We start from the raw sequence: 24551 nt of genomic DNA, 5'->3' as shown, positions 1-24551 counted from the left end.
CTATCCTATCCGACCTCACTTGGTCAACTCGTGTCCTTTTCCGACCCCGACAAGTGTCGGACCCCTTCCATTTTTTTCTCTCTGATTAGTGTTATATTGAGGATGGTTGCCTATTAATAGTTGTGCTTCCCCTTAAAACAATAATCACCACTACCACGGAATTCTCTTCTGTTGACCAGGGTGGGTCCATCCTTACCAAAGAGAATCATTCTACTGAATCATAGTCCTTTCTCTTTTCTTTAAACTCTATGATTGACGCGCGCCATTTATCTTCGTTGATCTTCGTAATGTGTATGAAAACAGTTTATATGTCAACTCACATTTGTTAAGTGTACTTTTCATAATTTGAAAAGGAAAGTATAATGGCTTTATTAAGTCAGCACGACACACCCGATGAAAATTACGAACTAGTCGCGCACCTTGACAATGTCAAGAGTCTATCCTTGCTTCTTAAATCGATCAACTTTAAAGAGGTTAGGTTTGTGACGATATTTTCTTGTAATTTCCGTATCGTCTGTGCTGGCAGTTGTGTTAATATACTTTTCTGCTTTTTAACTGGCTATGTTAGTCGCTTTAAGAAACGAAAGGATGTTATTGATGCCAATCGACAGCATAATACAAAAGTAGTGATGAAGAGTAAACACAAGGAAAGCAGAACAAATGTAGCAGTGTGCTAGATATGTTTAAGAAAACAGTGTATGTTTTTCTTGCAGTTTGGTATCTTCTTTGCCTCTGAAAAGGGCCTAAAAGTTACTGTCGAAGACGCAAAATCAATCCAGGCAAGCGCATTTATGCAGGAAGAAATATTTGAAGTAAGTAACTTACTACTATTTTTTGTTTATTTGTACAATGTCTGTCTGTGAAAATATTTTAATGTAGATTTGTATTTCTTTCTGTTTCAGCCATATACTTTGCTTGTAGAGCAAGTGGTATTCAAAATTAACCTTACTGTCCTAATAGAATGCTTGAATATATTTGGTAGTAACTCGACAGCTCTCAAGATGTGTTACCAGGGATATGGTTCACCTCTGAGACTCATGTATGTAGCCTGCTTACCAGCATATAATGTATTCTTCTTTAAATCAATGTGAAAACAGATGATGCCATTTTGGTGCAATCATGGAGAGACATGGCATATAGTGTCATTTATAATGTCTAATTGTGTAACTGCTTTCTTGACCTTTATGTCCCCCTGCATTTAAAGTATATTATGTGTATGCTAATACATTTTAAGTGATGCATAAGTTAGTTTGTTACATAAAACTTTTGAACAGTGAGCACTGTGACTGACAGAGTCGTCATGCTGAGGGCTCCAGTATCTTATTATAAGGAGTCATAACTTCCACATCTTTTACATTTGTGCAGACAATAGACACGGTATTTTGTATAGGTATACGTTCGAACTATCACGAAGGTAATAATTTATTTAATTAAATAACACAATATGGCTGTAAACTTTGTTTTTAAAAAGTAGTAGTTCAAGAGAATATACAGTATTTCACTAGAGAATTAATTACTTAACAGTTTTTGTATTGTTGGCGATTATTAGCTGCATGTCTCAAATATTATTACAATATTATAAGTCCACCTGTTCAATACAATTCTTTTCTTTTTCAGCATTGAAGGACATACGTTCAGTACAGGCTGCTTATTTTGTTTCCACCCAACTGAATCATTCCATGCTGATTAATATATTTCCATAAATGATCCATGTGTACTATGAACACTTAAGTGTGAAAGATTACAGCCTTGTTGGTACAGTTTTCAGGTGAAAGGGTCCACTTGTTCAACATTTTACATCTTATATTAAGTTATATGTTAGCGGGAATACATGTTTTGTCTCCTATGAAGACATCCTCAGTACCTTGAAAGATAAGCATAAGGTTACAAGGACAACACTTAATATTATTATATACAGTGAGTTTCTCTCATCCTTTGGCTGGCAGGCGTGCCTAGCTTATCTGCCTCCTGTCGACTCATCACTCCCCGCTTCACGGCATAGCAACAAGAACAGCACTTCACTCGCTTTATCCATGCATGACATGAGATAACAATTCAAATTAAGAAAATTGTAATTAAGAATTAAGAAAATAAGCTCGTACCATGGGCGCCCATATAACAGTTTGTAAGGGGGGGGGGGGGCAGACCTGGGGGTATGTAGTATTTTTCATACTTTAGAAGATGAATGGCGACTTGTATTCCATGGTAGAATATCACCCACAGTATCCTCTGCCTGTTGGTGGATACCATTTCTACGTAATACCGAATTTTAAATTGTTGTCTTGTAAGAAAAGCACCTAACTACATTAGATTTTTGCCTTTCCCTGAGAGCTAGGGGGCTGCGGCCCCCCCCCCTTGCCCCTGGGCATGAGCGCCGTTGGCTCGTACCTTATGATAGGAGATGTTGGAAATGTTCTCCTCCTGCATCCATACATTTCTGGGATTGTCTTAGGAAACTCCGATTCACATGCATATGTTCGTCTTCCATAATTGAGGCTATTTCTCTCTTTCAGTTTTAATATTTTCGTAGCCCGCCATGCTGAGCTCTTCAAAACCACGGACTCTTGTCTTAGTCGTCTTAGGGATTTTGTAGGCGTATGTTCTAATCTTTCTGTGATTTCCTTTACTCTTTCTTTGTTAAGTACACTTTACATTTTGCTTCTTATCGAGTAAATAATAATAATAATAATAATAATAATAAATTTAAATAGTCTGTTGTAAATATTGTGGAAATATTTTTCTCATGGTCTCTCTATGTGGAGAGCATACACCTGTTGTTACAAATCACCCAACAACGTCCCTGCAAGGCTCTGTTATCACATAATTATCGTACATAAATACCCTTTCCTCTGCCATGTACACATGCGTCGGCATTATGAGAATTATACTCTGAAGTAACACTTCACAACTCAAGAACAGTTGGAGTGATAGATCACTTAATAAAAGTTCTAAGCACTGCGAAGTGCGGGCATTCTCGTGCTGCCACTGCGCTATGTAACAGGAAGTGATGAGTCAGCGGGAGGCAGATAAACTGGGCGCGCCTGCCGGCCAACCGAGGAGAGAAACTCACTATTTTTTTTTTTTAAAGATAATGCCTTTAAGTTTAGTTATAACTTGAGCACCAAACTTGCAGTCTATGAGGACACACAGTAGAATTTAAATGTTGTAAGGACAACCACAGATTATGTGGATGATGAAGTCTTTAAATTTACCTGTAAATATATCTTGAGCACCAAGCTTGTAGACTATATGAACACACACTTAGAATTAAAATCATATAAGATGTAATTTAGTTGGATGACATTACAATGATTTTATAGCAATTCAAGTCTAGAAAATTCATCAATAATATTGCTGTTGTTGGTACAATTTTACTATCCGCTGTCATTCTTCATTAGTTGAGCAGCTATCAGCACTGCCATTGGCTGACATGTAGAGCCCTGTGCAGATATCCATGTCGTGGCGGATGCAAACTCTATGACAGTGCAGATAATTTTGCTGATAATTTCTAAATAATGAAGTTTATTGATTTACACTGAGGTGTACTCTTATTTTTGCTTGTGGTTAGGCGACCCTTGACAGTGGTATGGGGGAGTGATCTATAAATAGCTTTGAGACCATAAAGCCATAATTCTGACCTAAGCCTAACTGGCTCCTGGCTGCAATTAGTGGAAGGAAGGAAGGTCAATACATCAGCACTTGTCACAAGAGAAAATCCCTCATAAACCTGGTGCCAGGTTTTAATCCTATTGTATTATAACATATCTATCTGTTTTAATACCTTGGGTGTAATATACCGTACGGTAGTTAAATATTTACAACCATTCGCGAATGCGGGTGCAGATGAAGGAAGTGTGGAGCGGATGTGGATAATATTTTGTATTCGCACAGAGCTCTAGGCAAATGGTGAGAAATTACGTCCTTCCCAGAAATTGACACAGTTACATTGCATTACCAACCCACGCAGAATAAAAACACAAGTAAATAAAAGCTATAAAGGAAACGATGTAGAATACAGAACAACAATATTTTCCTATGAAACTTACCTTGCAGTGCAGAGTACAGCTCACTGGCAGCCATAAAGAAGTGGTATACTCTTGCCTCTAAGGGGAATGTTGTTTTAAAGAACAGAAAGTTATGAAATGTGCTGCAGTCTCAATCTCGAGGACATAGCTATGTTACTTATGGTGGGTTTAGGAGCCAATTTGGTATTGTCACTAGCTGGACCTGACCATTCCAGACCAGTGGCTCTTCACTATCCAGCACACTTCATTAATTCAGCTTTTCACCAATATGGAAAATAGAATGCGCTGCTGTCTCCCTAGAAAATGCTAGAAATCTACTAGCCGCTTTGGGGCCCTGACCTGGGGGCTTATACCTCCAGGCCCCAAGCACGATACTTTTGTCACTAGCGAGACCTAACAACTTGGACCAGTGATCTTGTCCCTAGTTCCTAAGTTGGCAGTCTTGTGCAGTGCATTGTTACGTTGTCTGCGAGAAATAAACGACAGTCATACCGTGCCTAGATGCCTGTGCTGCAAGGGGTGACTGCTGGTATTAATGTTGAGTAACACGTAGTAAAACTTTGCCCGAAACTGTTATGCCATGACTGTTCCCCACTTTAGAGGCTGATTACCTAGATGTTAGGGCCCATTTACACAACAAGCATCATCACCATCATCTTCTCTGCTTGACTTAGCATTGCGTGGAGCAGTGGACCTGTGTCATAAAGGCATTCTGAGATTTTTTAAATAGTCTTGAGGGAAAAAAAAAAAAAAAGAAGAAAAGTTAACAACCTAATCATTACTTTCTGCAGTCTGCGCTACTCCCAAAATTCATAAAAAACAATATTCCTATTAGACCGATCGTCAATTTTAAGAACAGCCCTAGATGTAAATTATCCCAATGTCGATTATACAATTTTCTAAATATAAACTACAAATTTCATAACAAAACAATTATTAAAAATTCAGTTGATTTTTGCTATATCACTAAAAATTTAAACATACAACCTACCCATTTTTTACATTCTTTCGATATTACCAACATGTACTCTAACATCCCCATAAAAGAAACTATTATACTTATAAACAATAATTTAAGAAAAAACTGTCATTTGAGTATCTTAGAAATTAATGAGTTTATTAGCATTTTAAAATTTGTCTTAAATAATAACTACTTCAGTACTTCAATTTACCTAGTGTTCTCTTAGATTATTCCAATCCCTTGCTCCTCATTCTAATTTGTCCTCTTGAATTCCAACTTTATCTTCATATGATGATCATTCCTACTTTAAAAATAAAATTTACCAACAAAATGGATTCCCCAGCAAAAAAAAAAAAGATATTGTGTATTGATTAGGTGGTTAATCACTATATTTTTTTTCTCAAGTTATATAGTCAATACGGACCAGTATGAGCATGATTACTTATAATAATAATAATAATAATAATAATAATAATAATAATAATAATAATAATAATAAATTTTTTAATAGTCTGTTGTAAATATTGTGGAAATATTTTTAGTATTACAAATTAGAACTAATTCTAGTGTACTTTTTCCTCTTATCTGTGTGTTTTCTTTTCTTTAGTCTTGAAGATGGTGGTGTGATAACGGACTGTAGTATCAAGACCATGGAACCGGAAGAAATGCTAGATTTTACCAGTGCATCTTCCAATGTTCTCAATAAAGTGATCCTACGTTCCGAATGCCTGAAAGAAATATTTAACGAACTGGACCCAACTACAGAGCTTGTTGAACTACTTCTGTCTCCTGATCCTCCATATTTTCGTCTCACAACAGCAGGTATTGCTGGGGAAACTAAGGTTGGTTATCATTTAAAGTGATTCTCTTCTATTTATTCAACCCCCCCACCACACACACACACACACACACACCTTTGTCAATCGGTCACCACTGATCCGCATTTAGGGCTGTCACCCAGGTGGCAGATTCCCTATCAGTTGTTTACCTAGTGTTCTCTTAAGTAGTTCCAAAGAAGATGGAAATTTATTGAACTTCTCCATTGGTAGATTATTCCACTCCTTTACTCCTCATCCTAATTTGTCCTCTTGAATTCCAACTTTATCTTCATATGATGATTGTTCCTACTTTTAAAAACTCCACTCAAGCTTATTCGACTAATGTTATTCCACGCCATTATCCATTGACAGCTCAAAATATACTACGTAGCTGAGCTGTTCGTCTCCTTCCTCCCGAGTCATCCCAGCCAAAAATTTGCAACATATTTGTAACACTACTTTCTTGTTGGAAATTATCCAGAACAAATTGTCCTGCTTTCCTTTGGATCTTTTCAAGTTCTCAAATCAGATAATCCTGATGAGAGTACCATACGCCGAAATCCTACTTGTAATTGGATACTTAACTGTAGAAAGGTGCAAAGTGCCAAATTCATGAATATGTGAGTCAGGTTGTTAGTTTCACAAGTAGGAAAAGTCCTCTCAGTTTTAGTCACTGCATTGATGGGGTGGAAGTTCCGTTTGGGGATCATTGTAAGTACCTAGGTTTTAATATAGGAAAAGATCTTCATTGGGGTAATCACATAAATGGGATTATAAATAAAGGGTGCAGATCTCTGCAGATTGTTATGAGGGTATTTAGGGGTTGTAGTAAGTTGTAAAGGAGAGGGCATAAAAGTGTCTGGTAAGACCCCAACTGGAGTAGGGTTCCAGTGAGCGGAACCCTCACCAGCATTACTCGATTCCAGAACTTCAAAAAAATCCAAAGAAAATCAGCTCAGTTTGTTCTGGGTGATTTCCTACAAAATAGTAGCATTACAAAAATGTTGCAAATTTTGGGCTGGGATGATTTGGGAGAAAGGAGACGAGCTGCTAGACTAAGTGGTATGTTAATACCAATATAGTTAGTCTGTTATTGGACATTATAAATTTTCCAGCTAACTCATTCCTAGGTGCCGGTGTTTCACCCCAGTGTGCTAAGTTGGGCTCATCAGTTGGTAAATAGCACACCCACCAAGACACATCGCTAGTGCATACACTGGGGCAAAACGCTGGCAACCAGGAATGAGTTAGCTGGAAAATTTATTATGTCCAATAATGGACCAACTATATTTTTATTACAAATTTACTCATTCGGGACAAATATTTCAGGTTCCCTATGGGAATCAACACCTGTATCATAAGTGGCGTGTTCTGAGCTCTCAGTGGAGAGATGGCGTGGAATAACATTAGTAGATGAATAAGTGTGAGTGCTGTCTTTAAAAGTAGGAAAGATCACAATATGAAGATAAAGTTGGAATTCAAGAGGACAAATTGGGGCAAATATTTGTTTATGAGAAGGGGAGTTAGGGATTGGAATAATTTACCAAGGGAGATGTTCAATAAATTTCCAATTTCTTTGCAATCATTTAAGAAAAGGCTAGGAAAACAACAGATAGGGAATCTGCCACCTGGGCAATTGCCCTAAATGCAGGTCAGTAGTGATTGATTGATTGATTGATTGATTGATTGATTGATTGATTGATTGATTGATTGATTGATTGATTGATTGATTGATTGATTGATTGATTGTGGTTTGAAAGGTGCAGGATACTGAGGAGGATTGCATGTGAAAAGGGCTACCTATGTCGGCTGAGAATTCCAAGTGGTTATAAATGCCACCGCTAGATGGTGATAGTGCTAAGTTGGCTGATGATTTCTTAAGAGTTCTGCAATATGCCATTCAGTTGTTTTTGTTTCTCTTTCCTGGCATGATAATTGTATGCATAGACTTATCCTGTCCTGTTTTGTTAATAATTGTTCTTCAAATTGTAAGGTATGTGTATTAATATTCCCTGTGACTCTGAGGTTGCCTTGATAGAGAGAAGGAAGTCAGTGACGAAGGCATTTGTACCCAGTGACCCATGCAAAATGTTTGAGGTAGCAAAGGTTTTAAAATCTTTTCCATGAACAGTTCAAATTTTTTTTACATTCAAGCTGTGCCAAATAAGATAATCTCTACAAAAAAAATGAACATTTCAGAAGCTGTCGGCATCACATACAATTCATCAGATGTGGCAGTCAAATGTTACACCAACATAGAAAGGATCCGTAAGGTGAAAGTCCTCAGAAAAAGGGAAACATGCAAGAAACTTTCAATCTGCTATCCTTGAATCTAGTTCCTTGATGAGCTCAACTACAAATGAAAACAAGAAGGATTTAAAGGCTATTATCCCATACTTGGAAAGGAATGAGCATAAAGAATATTATGTGCAGATATGTGGAGAGTGACGGAGAACTCAGCACCTAGAATAATTTGGTGGGACTTAGCACCTTTCATAAATGTCTTAAGTTTGAATTTCCTTCAGCACCAAAATATTCCAACTTTGTCATGAAACTGCCAATAATGTATGATAAGACACTCTCATTTGTAACTTTGAAATGTTTGAGGAATAGACACACTGCGCTACAAACAATTTTTTTGTAATAACTTCTGCTCATAAATTTAGCATTTTGCACCTTTCTACAGTTGTGGTCTTATGAGGTTTTAACACTTTCTTCTCTCCTGAACTTAATAAATCAATACCCGTAGTTTTTAGAAAAATTGTGTGCTAATCTATGTCAGTCTGCAAACCCATATATCTTGAGTAAGTTAGATAATGGAAAGAAAAAAGTCAGTACAAAATCAAATTATGTATCCAGAGATTGAAATATATGGACTAGAGCTCTGAACCATTTCAGGAAAAGATAGTAGTAGACCGCAAATAACATTTCTGAGAGCAGTTCAGAAAACAAGACAGGATAGGATTAGGAGTGATAAAATTTGTGAAGATTCAAATATAAAGGAACCTCTCTTAAAATGTATTGAAAGTTAAACACTACAATGGCTTAGCCATATTAAACTAATGGCACTGCACCAGATCCAGAGGAAGACCTAGGAGAAGATGGCTGAATGAAGTTAAACAGAACAGAGTAAGTCAGGGAGAGATGGCGCGGATTTTGTAAGTCTTCGCCAAGATTTTGACTAACTTATTTTTATGCTAGACGTCATTGCTTGTATCTCTCCTCACTGCCTTACGAAGGAAAGGATCTTAAGGCAAGTAGATTAACGAAAGAGCTGTTTTGTTTCACTTGCGCCATCTCTCCCCTAGTGGCTGGGTGAGATGGTGTTATATACTTCATATGCTGAGGAGGGAAGAAATATTGAAGTAAACTATGATTACTACTTAAATATATTTCTTTACCTTATTTACATTCATCTGTTTGTTATTCATTGGTCATTAATGAATCATTGATGGTTATGAATTTCATGTTTTTGGTCCGTATTGAACAATATATAAGTAATAATAATAATAACTTAAATGTTTCCACCTTTTCAATACAATATATTCACAAAATTACAAAAATAACAAAATTATACGGTACTAGTTTCGACCCATCTAGGGGTCATCATCAGCCGTATTGGAGCAAAGATCATTTGTGGCGAAATCCTAAGACAATATTATTTTAAAGAAAAACAAGTGAAATGAGATGTTATGGTAATAGTTAATAATACAAGGAATATTATTATTATTATTATTATTATTATTATTATTATTATTATGTATATTATGTATATTCCTTGTATTATTAACTATTACCATAACATCTCATTTCACTTGTTTTTCTTTAAAATAATATTGTCTTAAGATTTCGCCACAAATGATCTTTGCTCCAATACGGCTGATGATGACCCCTAGATGGGTCGAAACTAGTACCGTATAATTTTGTTATTTTTGTAATTTTGTGAATATATTGTATTGAAAAGGTGGAAACATTTAAGTTATTATTATTATTACTTATTAATGAATCAGTTAATTATCTGACCTTCAAGATTTACCCTGTAGTTCTTTTTGGATGTGTTTTTCCTTACTCTCTCTTGTCCACAATCATTACACAAAGTCTTGTGCACTGAAAACAATTCATACAGCCACTTGTTGCAAATAATGCACTTAATCCAATCTTCCTTCTTTTTTGTCAAATAATAGTTCTCCCTACACTCCACACACACTTGTTGCAATCATCAGATACTGCATTATTTTGCCCGTCTTGAATCATTTTTGTTGCTTCATTGGAATGAGGTCTTTCTGTTTTCGTACTCTTTCCTGTTGTGGCAGTGGTTGCAAATTTTCTTTGCACTTTGTTCTTTGTGTTCATTGAAATTTCTCTTTCGTTGGAAATATTCTCTGGAGTGGTTAACTCAGTGGCCTATAACTTTCTTTTTGTTGTTTTTGGTGCCATCAATTTTGGAATTGGGCTGATCTTACGAAGTACCTTTGTTGGAGTAGATTCAGTGCTTGAAGAAGGACCAATATGTTTACTGTAGTTGGCATAGAAAGGTTAGCATTGTTTATTTAAAAAAATATTGTGCCATCTCTCCCTGAAATGTAACGCTCCATCTCACCCAACGTTTGGGGTGAGATGGAGCGCTCCTGTCCCAGTAACTGTGTTGGCCCAACATGGCGCATTTCATACCAGTATAGTTGTTGACTAGCCTACTCGCCCGTCTGTGGCAATGCAAAGTTAATTTAACTTGAATAACCCAGTGAGTGGGCTTTTATATCATGCATTAGCATAACTATAAATATCCATGTTTTCAAGCGAAATCACTTGCACCATGCAACATCCAACAAATAGCAGTGGTCGAGCGTTTTAGCAGGCAAAAGCTGCACTGGCCTACCATGCGCCTTCTCTCTCGGACTCAGTCTACCATAAACAGAGGAATAGAATGGACAATGGTTGAAGATGAGATGGTCTACCTTGACTGGCAGAGATGGAGGAGGCTCACAAACCACACCCAGGCAACTGGAGGTGATCCATATCATCATCATCATCATCATCATCATCATCATCATCATCATTTTGAGAGATCTTCTGGCTTGACCTGAGAAGTATTGGGATAATATTTGTTATTTATTTTTCTCCTTGCCTGTATTTTCAGTTGCTCACGCGTTCAATTCTCGTACATATATCCTCCTCAAGAGTTTCCTGTTTTTAGATGTAAAAAGTCTTAACTGCAAATAGTTTTTCTACAAAGACTATAACCATAAATAGACAAGTGCCTTATCCAAACCTTGATATGAGAGATGATATTTTCCTATGGAAGCTGTCCAAGGTACCAAGAACTCCATTCCAACAACTGCTCCCGAAGGTACCACGTGATGAAAAAATATTGCTGAGTGTGTTTTTGCCTAATTGAGAAAATATAACAGAGATTTATTTTCAAAGTGCTAATTATATTAAACAAATATCGGTGTATTTATTTGCCGCATGTGCCTGATTTTCATTAGAACCTGCAGGATATATGTAATTGGAGTTCAAAGGGTTTAAAGCTTATTTTATTGCATTCCTTACTTGATCTGTTAATTGTGTCTTGTCATGTCTGAAGTCTTATAAGTAATGGCTCAATGAACCAGGTTGTCTGATGATCATTCCCTTCCCCTCCTTTCCTCTCCCTTCTTTATCCCCCTCCTCTCCTCTCTATATCACCTTTGTTTCTATTGCCTGCTTCCTACAACAGGTCAGTGCTTGTTTCCATGACCTGCCTGCTTCCTCCAGCATGTCTTCTACATCAGGCATTAGATATATTGTACCTTTCACCTATAGAGGCGAGTCTCATAAATAACATTTATCTCCTTTTTAATGTTTCTATTTGTTTATTCATTCTTAATTCTGGCTGTCATTTGCAGATTTACTTCATTGCCTGAGGTCCTAACTCTAAAGACATTGTATTATGACAAGAAGATCACAACCATAATTTTTGTTTATTTATGTAATTTTAATGTTATAATTATTCCTGCAACATTGTAGGAAATAGATTATAGGTGTATTACACCATCTGTAATTGGGAATAGCCTGATGGTGGCTAATAAATCTATCTATTGTCTTGTATGCATATGTTTTAGTTATCACAAAATCTGTTTATTTTATTTTGGCTGAGGTTGGCCACTAAGTAGCTAAAACTAGTTCCAAGACTGATGTAATATTATTTACTTGTCAATTTATTTCTTATATTTACCTCTCTGTCGAAATTTGCTCTTCACATGAGAGCTTCAAGAGTCTAACAATTTTTATCCTGACGTTTGAACTGTTTAACACCCTCAACCATCAAAAAGGCCCCACTTTACTTGTTTCAACGTAACAATTTATTTCAAACCTCACTTGAAGTGAGCAAAGGAAACGTCTCTTTACAAAGTTTATGTTCTTAAAAAACTACCAGTATAAAATTTGTTACCAATTTTTAAACAAGGACATTCTTATGACTATTTGTATATTAGACTTTATTAAGGTTTCATTTTAAGATTATGAAAACTATTGTCAACCATTTCGCTCATCCTTTGAAACATATTTCCAACATCATCTTCATATTCATATGTAATTTAATTACAATCAGGTACCTGGTTAATTAACCTTCAGATTGAGATTAGGCTTAAGATGCCCTTAATTAAAGGGCGAAACATGTCCCTATAGTTTTATTTACAGATTGAATTCTTTATTAACATCTCTTTTTATGTATTGAATAGGTGGAATAATTAAACTTTATTATTTATTTGACTTCATTGTACATTTCAGTACGGACCAAAATATGAGAATTATAACATGTAAAATACACAATGCTATACTGTCCTGCCATCTTTTGGTTCAGCATGGAACCTTGTAGAATCCAGATACTGTTTGACAGTCAGTCAAAAATCTCTTATTTACATGCCAGTGTAGCCATCAGCTGTCCACTCATGCACACGATAGCTTGATCGATAGTAAACAAACATGGTCGCCATATGCTCCTCTAGCCATATATAGTGTACTGTTCAATGTTGTATATGTCAGATAACACACAAAAACACAGTGTTTTTGCACCTCTGCTCCTTCCTTATACCCTAATGAATATATCTAATAGAATTTGACGATGCCTAAAAGTGAACTGACCGAGCTCGATAGCTGCAGTCACTTAAGTGCGGCCAGTATCCAGCATTCGGGAGATAGTAGGTTCGAACCCCACTGTCGGCAGCCCTGAAAATAGTTTTCCATGGTTTCCCATTTTCACACCAGGCAAATGCTGGAGCTGTACCTTAATTAAGGCCACGGCCGCTTCCTTTCCACTCCTAGCCCTTTCCTGTCCCATCGTCGCCATAAGACCTATCTGTGTCGGTGCGACGTGAAGCAACTAGCAAAAAAAAAAAGTGAACTGGCAATGGTCGGCTTATGTACCGTAATCCAACATGCGCCTGATGCTGATGGTTGGCACAGTTATAAATCAACAGATCCAGATTTCAAGAAATCTCCGTTTATAGCGGTTTCAACCTACAAACTACCACGAGGTATGAAACCAGAGATTGGATTAGGGTTTTTCAACTGCTTTTTACCTATAATTTGTTCAGTGAAATTATTAATGAAACCAATCGGTATGCAATAATGATAGTAGTAATAATAATTTTTAAAATGCAAAATAATTTGTCTTAAATTGCGCATATTGCTTTTATTTCCTCCAGTATAGCATGCTGTAAATGTGTATAGCCTAAATACATAATTTAAAAGCAAGCGCTATCTCCAAAATCGTGAAAGATGAATACAGGTCATATAAGATAGAAATTCACATTTAAAATACGAGTAGTAGAGACAACACAGAGAATTTTAATTTGAGGGGTAAGGGTTTATATATTTCCCTGCCCGCTCCCCACCCGCTAAATCCTACAAATCTAGGTATTTTTTGTTGTCTGTACATTTTGCTTCCCCCCCCGCAGTTCTAATTCCCAATCACAGCTACCGAGTCTTACGGCACTAAATTCTAGATGGAAGAGAATTATCATTTATTGTAATTATTTAAGGAATTGTAGTATACTCTTTCCTTTTGTTTTTCAGGTGGACATTCCAAAAGATAGTGACATGATTGAGTCTTTCCAGTGTTCTACTCTTGCCACATCCAGGTACGTTTAAGATTTGTTAAACTCAGCTGAAAAAATCAGCAAGAAAATATATCAGGCTATATTCTCAAGTATTAAATGATCAGAAATGAAGAATAGCTTATTGAGACTAGGGCATATCTCTCTCTCTAGAGTAGAACAATAATATATGGTATGTATCAATCTCTCTCTCGAAGGGTTGTGCCGTATGTTGGTGGTGATTATTGATTTAAGAGCAAGTACAACTGGGCAACCATCCTCTGTTAACAGTACTTAGACTTGGCAGGTTCAATCCTGGCTCAGTCCGGTGGTATTTGAAGGTGCTCAAATACGACAGCCCCGTGTCGGTAGATTTACTGGCACGTAAAAGAATTCCTGCGGGACTAAATTCCGGCACCTCGGCGTCTCCGAAGACCATAAAAAGTAGTTAGTGGGACGTAAAGCAAATAACATTATTATTATAACACTACTTAGAGGGAAAAATTTGGAAGGGGTCTGACACTTCGAAAAATGAAGGTATGGGCCAAAGAAAGGAAAGGGCCATGAGGGACGTGAAAATGAAAGACTCCGTAGGCCTCTAATGCTCTAATACCATCATCAGGTTCACAAATGAACAAGAGGTAAGCAAAGGAGGTCGAATAGGATAGATGAAAGTGAGGAGCCTGGCACAAGTAAGCGGAAGCAATGCCAGGACTCCGCAACAACCCATGCTTCCGTGGATGTTATTCTACCATAGGATATAAACTTCATGGTTTTGATTCATATTGAACTGTGATCACAATATTACTCTGTTATTCTACCGCCTGCACCCACAGGGGGGGTGCCATATGTTGAGAGAGGAAAGTGATGGGTAGAAAATGTTATTTTTCTGTAGAAGCTATCCAAGGAATCCAGAACTCCATTCCAAAAACTGCTTCCAAAGGTACACATTAAGCTATTTTTCCACATACAGTATTTACTCCTGTATTAGACCCTTTCGCGTATTAGACCCCCTTGGCTCTTCGAGACAAAGAAAATGAAAAAATAAATCTTGCATACAAGATCCCCCAACATAATTCGTCAGAGTAGAACACTGATTCCGCTTCGAAGTGGCTACAAGCCTTATGAAGCTCTGATTACATCACATGAATTTGTGAATAGTTTTGTCTGTACGACCCACACAATGAAAACACGCGTCAGTCATGCGGTACATCTGTGTTTTGTAGTTAAAGAAATGTCCGCCACCATAGCGTAGGCCTACTGCAGCTCTGATGACGTTACACAGATAGGTGAATAATTTCATGTCCAACCTGTGCATTGCAAGCACACATCAGTCGTGTATATTGTACCCGTAAAAATGTGTTCATATCTTTAAGGCGCTTGATATTAAATGAACGAGCATGATTCTTAACCTAGGGAGTGGCTTTATCATTGGAGCTGGTACAGAGAGAGGTATAGTTATCAATTTGAGAGATTATTTTGATAAATTGAGTTTAGGGGCTTGCGGCTGTGAGCTTGCATCCAGGAGATAGTGGGTTCGAATCCTACTGTCGGCAGCCCTGAAGATGGTTTTTCGTGGTTTCCCATTTTCACATCAGGCAGATGCTTGGGCTGTACCGTAATTAAGGCCACGGCCGCTTCCAACTCCTAGGCCTTTCCTATCCCATCGTCGCCATAAGACCTACCTGTGTCGGTGCGGCATAAAGCAACTAGCAAAAAAAAAAAAAAAGAGCAGAGATTCCTTAGTTATTCTTACTTTTAAAAAAATATTGCATCTTATCATTTTAGTACTGCGTCTGCTCTCCACAGTTCGGGGTGGAAAGATTCCTCTAATTGTGACTGCAGTGAAGTAGCACAGTCAGTTCAGCATGTTGTGCAAGAGTGCCCACTGTATGAATTCTCAGGATCTTTGAACAAAGTTCTGTTTTGGTTAAAAACACAGACATTGACCTATAATAGGTCTTCCTACATTTATTTTCTTTTTTCCCTTTTTTCTTCTTCCATGTATGTATTTATCATTAGTAAAAATATGTATAGCATAGTATATAAAAATCTTTAGTATAATTACATGATTGTCAAATAAACATCATGTTAAATTAATAAATACATTTTAGGACCCCGTGATATGCACATTTTGTTCGCTGTTGTCCCTAATAGTTACAACTCTTATCATCATCTTCTTTCATTTCACCCTCTTTGGGGTACATTGTATCAATGTGTGTGTGTTCTTTTCTCAGTGCCCAGTATTTCTTCATTTTTCCTGATTTTAATTTCTTCCTTCATTTCCTCTTGTTTTCCGAGATAGTTGGTTTGGCTTTTAATGTAGATTTGTCTTGGAACCCTATATTTTCAATTTAGTTATTACTTTACCTGTTCAATCGAATAGTGAATTTTCTGTAATTTTTAATTCTACTAGGTCTTTTTCGGTTTCTTTAAACCAGTTGGTTTTGTGATTACAGAAGAAGACCAAGATTTATTTTGTTAATCTATTAGAGTTCATTCCGAGAAGATGACCGTAAAAATGTATCCTCCTTTTTTGCATAGTATCTGAGAGTTTTTCAATTTTCTTGTTGTGTGTTTCAATCTTGATGTGGAAATGAAAATCCACAGTCTGTTTCCAGTCATTCGACCAGGTCAGGGATGGAATGAATGAAGCCCCCATCTAGCAGCGAGGATAGGAAACGTGCTACCAAAGCCTGTCGCACTCCTCTGTGGCAATGATAAATGACTGATAGATGAGATGAAATGTTATTGGAGTGTTGCTGGAATGAAATATGACAGGAAAAACCGGAGTACCCGGAGAAAAACCTGTCCCGCCTCCGCTTTATCTAGCACAAATCTCACGTGGAGTGACGGGATTTGAACCACGGTATCCAGTGGTGAGAGGCCGGTGCACTGCCGTCTGAGCCACAGAGGCTTCTTTAATTCTTGATGTATATTATCTTATTACGCTGAAATTTTAGTCCTATGATCTTTCTTAAAATTTTCCTTTCTTTTACCCCGAGTAGTTTCTTCATTTGACCTTTGAAATTTGTGTTTAGTGTTTCAGCCGTGTATGCTTATATTGTTTGCTTTATTTTTTTTCCTTTCAGGTACAGGTATAGTCACGTAAAGCCTTCATCCAAACCTCTTAGTGTGTCCACCAAAGTATCCATTCGTACAGATGAGCAGGGCCTGTTGTGTTTCCAGTACATGGTGCAGGTCGACAGAAATATCTCCTTCATTGAATACTACGTGAGTTTACATTCATCATTGTTCAAATCTATGCAGAAATGTAACATTTTGGGAAGTATATTGGTTTTTCTTTTCTTGAATAGAATCACATATTAGGATAAATGCCATAACAGGTTAGTGTAGGGAAAGAGAGTAACAGACGAGGAAAACATGAAGACGCAAAAGACAGGGACGATTTTCACATATTCATACACTATCGTCTTCAAATATGTGAGCTCAGAGACTCAAGACTGTAGAGCTCAGGTTGGCAGGTTCGGTCCATACTCAGTCCAATGGTATTTGAAGGTTATCAACAAATATGATATCCAGTCTTGTCCAGCTTTACTGGCACATAAAGAAACTTAATTGGGACGAAATTTCAGTACTTCGATGTGCTGAAAACCATAAAAGTAGTTATAAGAACGTAAAACCAGTAACATTATTTATTCATACAGTTGGCCTCTCCTTGTCCAACCCAACCTCCATTTTGGTTATAAAGATAATTTGAGCGACACTGTTGAATACAAAAACCTCTCCACGATCATATTTTGGTTTATTTGAAGTTGTTAGGTAGGAAATACGATAATCAAGTAAACAAAAGGAGATGGATCATGCTTCCAGATCCTCAAATGATCTCTCCCTCTCTCTTCACCTCCCCGAACTCGCGAGCAGATCCCTACATACACACATCTTTACTTCACTAGACGTAAAGCCATATTAGCGGCAGGGAGACCGATCCAAGACTAGGAAATGACTCTTGGGACACTAATTTTGAGATGAGTCAATATCTGTTTAGACACAAAGTTCGCTTTGGATCATATATTCACATCTATTTTCCCTTTTCATGGTTACAGGTTACAATTGCAAAATATCAACTTCATAATGACCATTCAATTACAGAAGGTCCCACACTTATAGCTGTCACGAGCCTGTATGTTTTTCTACAAAGAAATGCTATGAGTCTCATCAATTCTTCTAATGAGTTCAAGAACATAATGCAATAAGAAGATACATTTTACCCTTATTTTTATTGATCACGATGTACAAGTGTATACAAAGACTTTTTAGATGGACAAACTGTCACAGTTTACAAAGTTTTTAAGCTTGTAGTTAGTAATTGTTTTTAAGACCTCTCTTTCACATCATTACCTTTTTCATTTATTTTTAAGTAATCAAATATGTTTTTAAGATCATATTGAGAAGACTGTGCCTTGGCACATTTAATGTTTTTACCTAAATAAGATATCTGTAGGTGATTATGTTTATAATAAAACAAAACATGTACTAATACTAATTTGTGAACTTGCTTAAGGAACACAACATATTGTATCGATTAGGTGAAACAATAATTACTGTCAATTTGTTGAATCTCTGAAGTGCGCGGCTGGAATTCAAGTGGCGCCGAGTGATAAAAACAAAGTCATTGTAATTAAAAAGTTGTACTAGATCATCTTGTGAAGTTATGTACAAATATTTTTGGGTTTATACTATAGGAATGATACTAAGTTATAGCTGCATGTTCATGTTACCTAGTGAGTCAGGGTGGCATCTAAAAATTGCTGGGCTGCATTATTAATACCCATAGAGGGAGCCGGGAGTGAATGAGTTCATAGCCTGATAACTTGTAAATAGCACACCAGTGCACCAGGAATCATAGAAGTGACAATTTCAATTCACCGCACCCTGCCATTTAGGTAGCACTATCGAATTTCTCATTGAAAACTGCTAGCTGTCTGGTATTGTCGTAGTAAAGTATTTGGCTGTAGTGACATTCCACTGGTCTGAATCGTCGGGGATTCATTATATAACCTGGCAGTTTGGGGGGGGGGGGTGCAGCAATAGCCAGTTTGTCACAGTTGACGATCACACCCATCTGTATTGAATTCTTGTGGTATGACTGTGGCAGCGACCGTTGATGTGGGGTGAGATGAAAACTATCACATGTTTTACAATATTTTGCTATAAAAGTAAATACAGTAAAACCTCATTATCGTCGCCATAAGACCTATCTGTGTCGGTGCGACGTAAAGCCCCTAGCAAAAAAAAAAAAAAAAAAAAAACCCTCATTAATTTGAAAAAATCAGACTTCGAATTAACCGCCACCAACTCAAAATTCAGAAATGCCAACCCTTGCTGCATCACAAAATATTCTAAGATCCTTTAATGCATGCAGTCGCCTTGAGTCACAGTTATACCTTTCAGATGCCATGGAAAAAAAATTATATTTCTGAAATGTATCCAACAAGGTGCATATATTCAAATAATGCTCTTGGATAACTCCATACACTGTCAAACGTAACCTCACACCTGAAAAAATAAAACACAATTCAAAGACAAAGAGTAATCTACTGTATATGCATAGTACTGTATAAAGCACTTGCACAGGGGAGCCAACAAGACTGCAGTTGGAAACACGACACCAACAAAACAAAATTTAGAAACACAGACATATATTTAACACAAATATGAAGAATAATGAAGCCTCCCTGGCTCAGACGGCAGTGCATCAGCCTCTCGCCGCTGGATACCGTGGTTCAAATTCCAGTCACTCCATGTGAGATTTGTGCTGGACAACGCAGAGGCAGGACAGGTTTTTCTCCGGGTACTCCGGTTTTCCCTGACATTTTTCATTCCAGCAACACTCGCCATTCTCATTTCATAGCATCTATCAGTCATTAATAAATCACTTTGTGAGTGACGACCCCATCGTACTAATAGCCTATATATTATTCATTCATTACACCCCTGACCGGGTCAGTTATTGTAAAACAGGTTGTAGGTTTTCATTTCAAGAAGAATAATAAATAACTTCGTACAGTACCTGAAAAGTTTGCAAATGCTTAATGGTCCAGTAGGGTTTTTATTTTGTCACACATTAGGCTTATTGCCGTTAAAGAAAGAATGTATGAGAGGTTGCTTCATCTTTTTTTTTTAAATGTTTTTATAAACATTAGCTACGAACTGCTCCATATGGGCCATAGCCTTAATTGTAGTGTCATAAGCATCACTTGCACTTATCACAGTATACAACACAGCTAGAGTGGCAAGTACATAATATTTTGATGGAATAGTTGCAGCCTGTGCCGTATCTTCGTGTTCAACATCAGCTGTAGCTGCATCTCCCTCTGGTGTCACGTAATCACAGATGATCGCCATGGCGGGATCCCGCTCTTCTGAAGTAGTCTCCACCTGGTCTGTGGCGATATATTCGGCAAAAGTTATACAGACATCGGACTTCCGCCGTAACTCCTCCCATTCATCTTCATTGTCATTTTCTTCTCCTTCATTTAATGAACCAAAACCACACTTGACGAAGCAGTTCTTGATTGTCGATGAAGGAATAGCGTCCCAGGCAATTGCCCCACTCCACATTGCATCCATCACATTCCACATGCGTATTTTTCCTGCCGGATTATTTCTAGCGGCTTCATGGAGAAAGTAATGCACCAGTCGCTTTCTGTAGGCACGTTTTAGAGATGAAATTATACTTCGATCTAGGGACTGCAAGTAGCTCGTAGTGTCGGCCGACAGAAAAAGAAAACTCACATGTTTTAAAATTAATGTGCGTTTGTGTACAGTCCACTGATCCAACAGAAGTATTTTTCTGTCCTGGCATACCGGCCACTCCTCAAAAATTTTGCCCGTCATCCAGGTATTTTTAGATGCTTTGTATTTGCATGGAAAGTGCTTGATGCCTTTGAAACATCGTGGCTTCTCAAACTTGCCTATGATGAGGGGAGGAAGTCTCTTGCTTCTGTCCACATTGCAACACGGAAGGACTGTGACCCTATCCTTGTAAGATTTCCCACCATGGCACTCCTTTAAGACCATAAGTCCGTTTGAGCTCAGCATTAAAAAACAATGCAGGCTCATCGGCATTGAAGATATTATTCAGTGATTATGTGAACCATGCTTTCTTGCCAACTGTCTGCATTGCTAGTATTCACTGATTCTGCTTCTCCGCACACTGCCTGCCACGTGATATTGTGCCATTCCTTAAAACACTGAAGCCACCCGTTTGAACACTGAAACTCCAGGCCCATCTTCAGCGCCAGTTCATTTGCCTTCCCCTTAAATCTCACCATCAACAGGGATATTGTTTGCTCGAACATGCCAAAACCATTCACAATTAAGTATTTATTTATTTTCCACCTAGTCGATACAATGATTGCTTAAGGCAATTTTTAATGGTCAAAAATGGTACATGTTTCGTATATTATCAACATCTTCAGCCACATAACACTGTTTAGATGAAAAGTATGTAAAATTGATAATATAAAGTTGATAATATACGAAACATGTACCATTTTTGACCATTAAAAATTGCCTTAAGCAATCATTGTATCGACTAGGTGGAAAATAAATAAATACTTAATTGTGAATCTATTGAAGTGCGATACGGACCATGAAGCTGATTTTATGTAATCATGCCAAAACCACTCGATCAATTCCACTCCCAAATCAGAGTGTTTAGCTCCTCGAATGCGCATTTGCTTTGCTGCATTGTTTTAGCTTCCATGCTCTCGCGATTTTTTCAAAACTTTGAAAACTTGGACACAGAAATTTCGAAGTCTTCTGCTATTTCAGTTTTTGTTCTTTGTCCTTTGTTGAACTCCCTTATAATTTTCATCATCTCGCTCAGTGTCTTGGGAGAATACTGACACTTAGCCATCTCGCAACACAAAAAAGGAACAAACACACGTGCCCTAAACTAAAATACCGTAACAAACTAATACACAGTATAAATAAAATATAACTTTGAAGTTTATAACTGCGCACTAAAACTTGAAGTAAAATGAGTAACTGCAGGAATACCAAAGAATTATGATTTCACTAGAACTTAGCAACTCTGAAGCATGCTGTAGGCACACCAAAGTCAACGTTCGAAAAGATACCCCTGCATGTTCCAGAAGACGCGTTCTATCATTATGCAGAGAATTCTTAATTCAAATTATGCCGTAAAATATTATTTTTACCAAAATGAAAGACAATTTTGAATTAAAAGTCTGAATTTCAATACTAGGACAGACGTTGTTCTTCGAATTAAACAATTTAAAAAGATTATCACCTTAAATAATTTCTGCTGTCGAATGACAATGCTGCCTGAATATGTACATTTAACTAATAACATGCATGAGCTGGATGATCTGTTACTAATTCTTTACGTTGCCAGAACACAATACAAATAGAAGTTTCTGAAGGCTGTTGCCTAGAATATATATTCTGAGAGTGAGGAAGGACACAGCTGAAAACTACATGAATATTACAGCCATAACACAAGGGCTGGCCAGAAGAGATGAAGCCTCTTTAAAACGTGCACCGAACAGGTGGATTGGAGTCTAGTTGAGAAGGGAAATCTTTGTGCCCAACTTGCGGTGTAGCTAGTCGCTGGATTGCCTGCATACAGCTTCTGTCCGCTCTCCACCTGGACGGACAGACGGACGGACACACACACACACACACACGGTGTTCCGGGAGGAACCATATGTTAAGAGATGATAGTACTGGTCATTCTAAAGCGAAAACATTATATGAATATATGCTTTATTTTCAAAAGTTTCCGAGATACAGACAGTATTATGTAATTATTGTGTAATTGTCCATTTCGCCTTTACAACTTATTCTCAAAAATACCCTGACCAAGTTCAATGCATTTTGCAGACAGATGCTGTGTTGCTAATGCGGCGATCGGATGTCTCTCTTCTTTAATGTGCGCACAAGTATTTAAAATGCGAGCAAGCAAGTCCTCCTTGTTTGCACTTTTTCCTGCAGGCTTAGTTCTGTAACCAATCCTAGAAACAATCAGCGGTGGCTGAGCAACATCATATTTGACACAATGTCCAGGATAAATTAGATTGAGATACTGTACCACTGCAACAAACGAAATGTACAAACTGTGAAATATGATACTTTCTGCTAAACCAACTATGTTAAACATACAATTTTATCAACAAATGTCACCATGGCAACCTTAGTACAATTACCCAATATGGTCTGTATCTCGGAAACTATTGAAAGTAATCCATATGTTCATATAAAGTTTTCGCTTTAGAATGACCAATACTATCACCTCTTAACGTATGGCCCCTTCCTCTCAGGGCACTCTGTAGACCACTAGTGGGATGACATCACTGCTCTGTATGCTCTGGCAGAAACACGCAGCGCTTCTGGAAAGCTCGCTGAGTAGCGCGCTGTGTTCAAGACAAAGGTGGGGCACCCCAACAGTATAGTTTTAGTGAAGGTGCAAAAAGATGAAAGTGAATGCAGATTAGGAACACAAGACAATCACAGGAGACATGGATCCCAACAAGACCTTATTAGCAATAAAAAAACAGATGCAGTTCACTGTATATGACGTGATGTGTCATTGTGTTTAATGTGTTCCTATCCAAGATTGTATCTTTCAAATTTTGTTTTCAGTGTTCTCCTGTGGCTGATCTGGAGGATGAACATGAGAGATGATGACATGCGGACTTGTTCCAGACCCAATAACTAACATCACATATTGTGAAACCCCGACTGTATGAGAGTGCTGTATGTTAAGGATATATGTACAATAACATGAAGTATTTTTTATTAAAAAATTAAGTTATTTATTGGTGCTGGAGTGTTTTTTGTATACTTCTTGTGCCCACCTTCTCCTTCGCAATGTTAATTCCCAAATCCAAAGTAAATCGTCACTTTTCCTGTTTTAAGGGGAGATTAAAAGTCCTTTTGGTGAAAATATGACTTTTTCTTTTCTTTGCCTCAAGTTGTAGCAGGGTCTTTTCTGCTCATTTTGGTGTACCATTTGTTAAATTATGATGGTTCTAAGTATGTTTAAAATAATATTGAAATGTGGCTTACATTGTTTCGTTTTTATCTGTGAGGTACACCATACTGCAACACTTTCTTCTAAAGCTTGTCTCAGAAAGTATTTTATGTAGAAGGTGGTGACATGGTATATTCATTTATTTTAGGTTGGCAGGATTGCCAAAACTGTAATGGAGGACATTTGTTTATATTTGTTGTAAAGAGTGTGCATCTTCCCAGTATTTTTACTTTCAATATTACTTGGTTGTGGTGTGAAATATTCATAAGTTACTTAGATTTGTATATTCTACAACAATGGTGACAAAAAGGCTGTCCATCAGTCAGTGTGGAACCAAAACAATGAAGGTTACAAGTAGGGGTATGGAGACAGCTGCAGCATAAGCTACTTTCAATCGCTCTGAACAAGCTCGAGGGGCTCGCTATGTCCAATACCTGGGAGATGGAGACTAAACCCCATGGTGATACTGTTATTACTAAGTTGGAATGTGTAGGCCACGTCCAAAAGAGAATGGGGACACGTCTTCGCAAACTGAAAGCACAGTCTGGGGACAAAAAGGTTGTCAGATGGTAAAACCATAAAACATTCTGGAAGGCTCACTGACAAGATTATAGATGAACTTCAAAACTTCTACGTCAAAGCAATCTG

General features: G+C 37.4%; 1 protein-coding gene across 1 annotated transcript; it reads left to right on the top strand.

The window, feature by feature from the left end:
* Positions 1 to 270: 270 nt before the first annotated feature.
* Rad1 (Radiation insensitive 1) lies at positions 271 to 23693 on the top strand. Its single transcript, XM_067159215.2, has 7 exons — positions 271 to 473; positions 714 to 812; positions 903 to 1039; positions 5594 to 5828; positions 13860 to 13924; positions 16972 to 17113; positions 23513 to 23693. Exons 1-7 carry the CDS (start codon positions 363 to 365, stop codon positions 23552 to 23554), a joined length of 831 nt encoding a protein of 276 aa, XP_067015316.1. The 5' UTR covers positions 271 to 362; the 3' UTR covers positions 23555 to 23693.
* The last annotated feature ends 858 nt before the right edge of the window (positions 23694 to 24551 follow it).

The sequence above is a fragment of the Anabrus simplex genome, chromosome X, assembly GCF_040414725.1.
Source record: "Anabrus simplex isolate iqAnaSimp1 chromosome X, ASM4041472v1, whole genome shotgun sequence".
In the NCBI taxonomy this organism is placed as follows: Eukaryota; Metazoa; Arthropoda; class Insecta; order Orthoptera; family Tettigoniidae; genus Anabrus; species Anabrus simplex.
The sequence above is the reverse complement of the archived record's forward strand: the minus strand, read 5'-3'. Positions and strand labels throughout refer to the sequence as shown.

Excerpts from the sequence above, each read along its gene's own strand:
- Rad1 (XM_067159215.2), top strand. The coding sequence starts at position 363 with ATGGCTTTATTAAGTCAGCACGACACACCCGATGAAAATTACGAACTA. Across the intron at positions 1,040-5,593 it reads GGTTCACCTCTGAGACTCAT|TCTTGAAGATGGTGGTGTGA; the intron begins GTATGTAGCCTG and ends TCTTTTCTTTAG. Across the intron at positions 17,114-23,512 it reads TCTCCTTCATTGAATACTAC|TGTTCTCCTGTGGCTGATCT; the intron begins GTGAGTTTACAT and ends TTTTGTTTTCAG.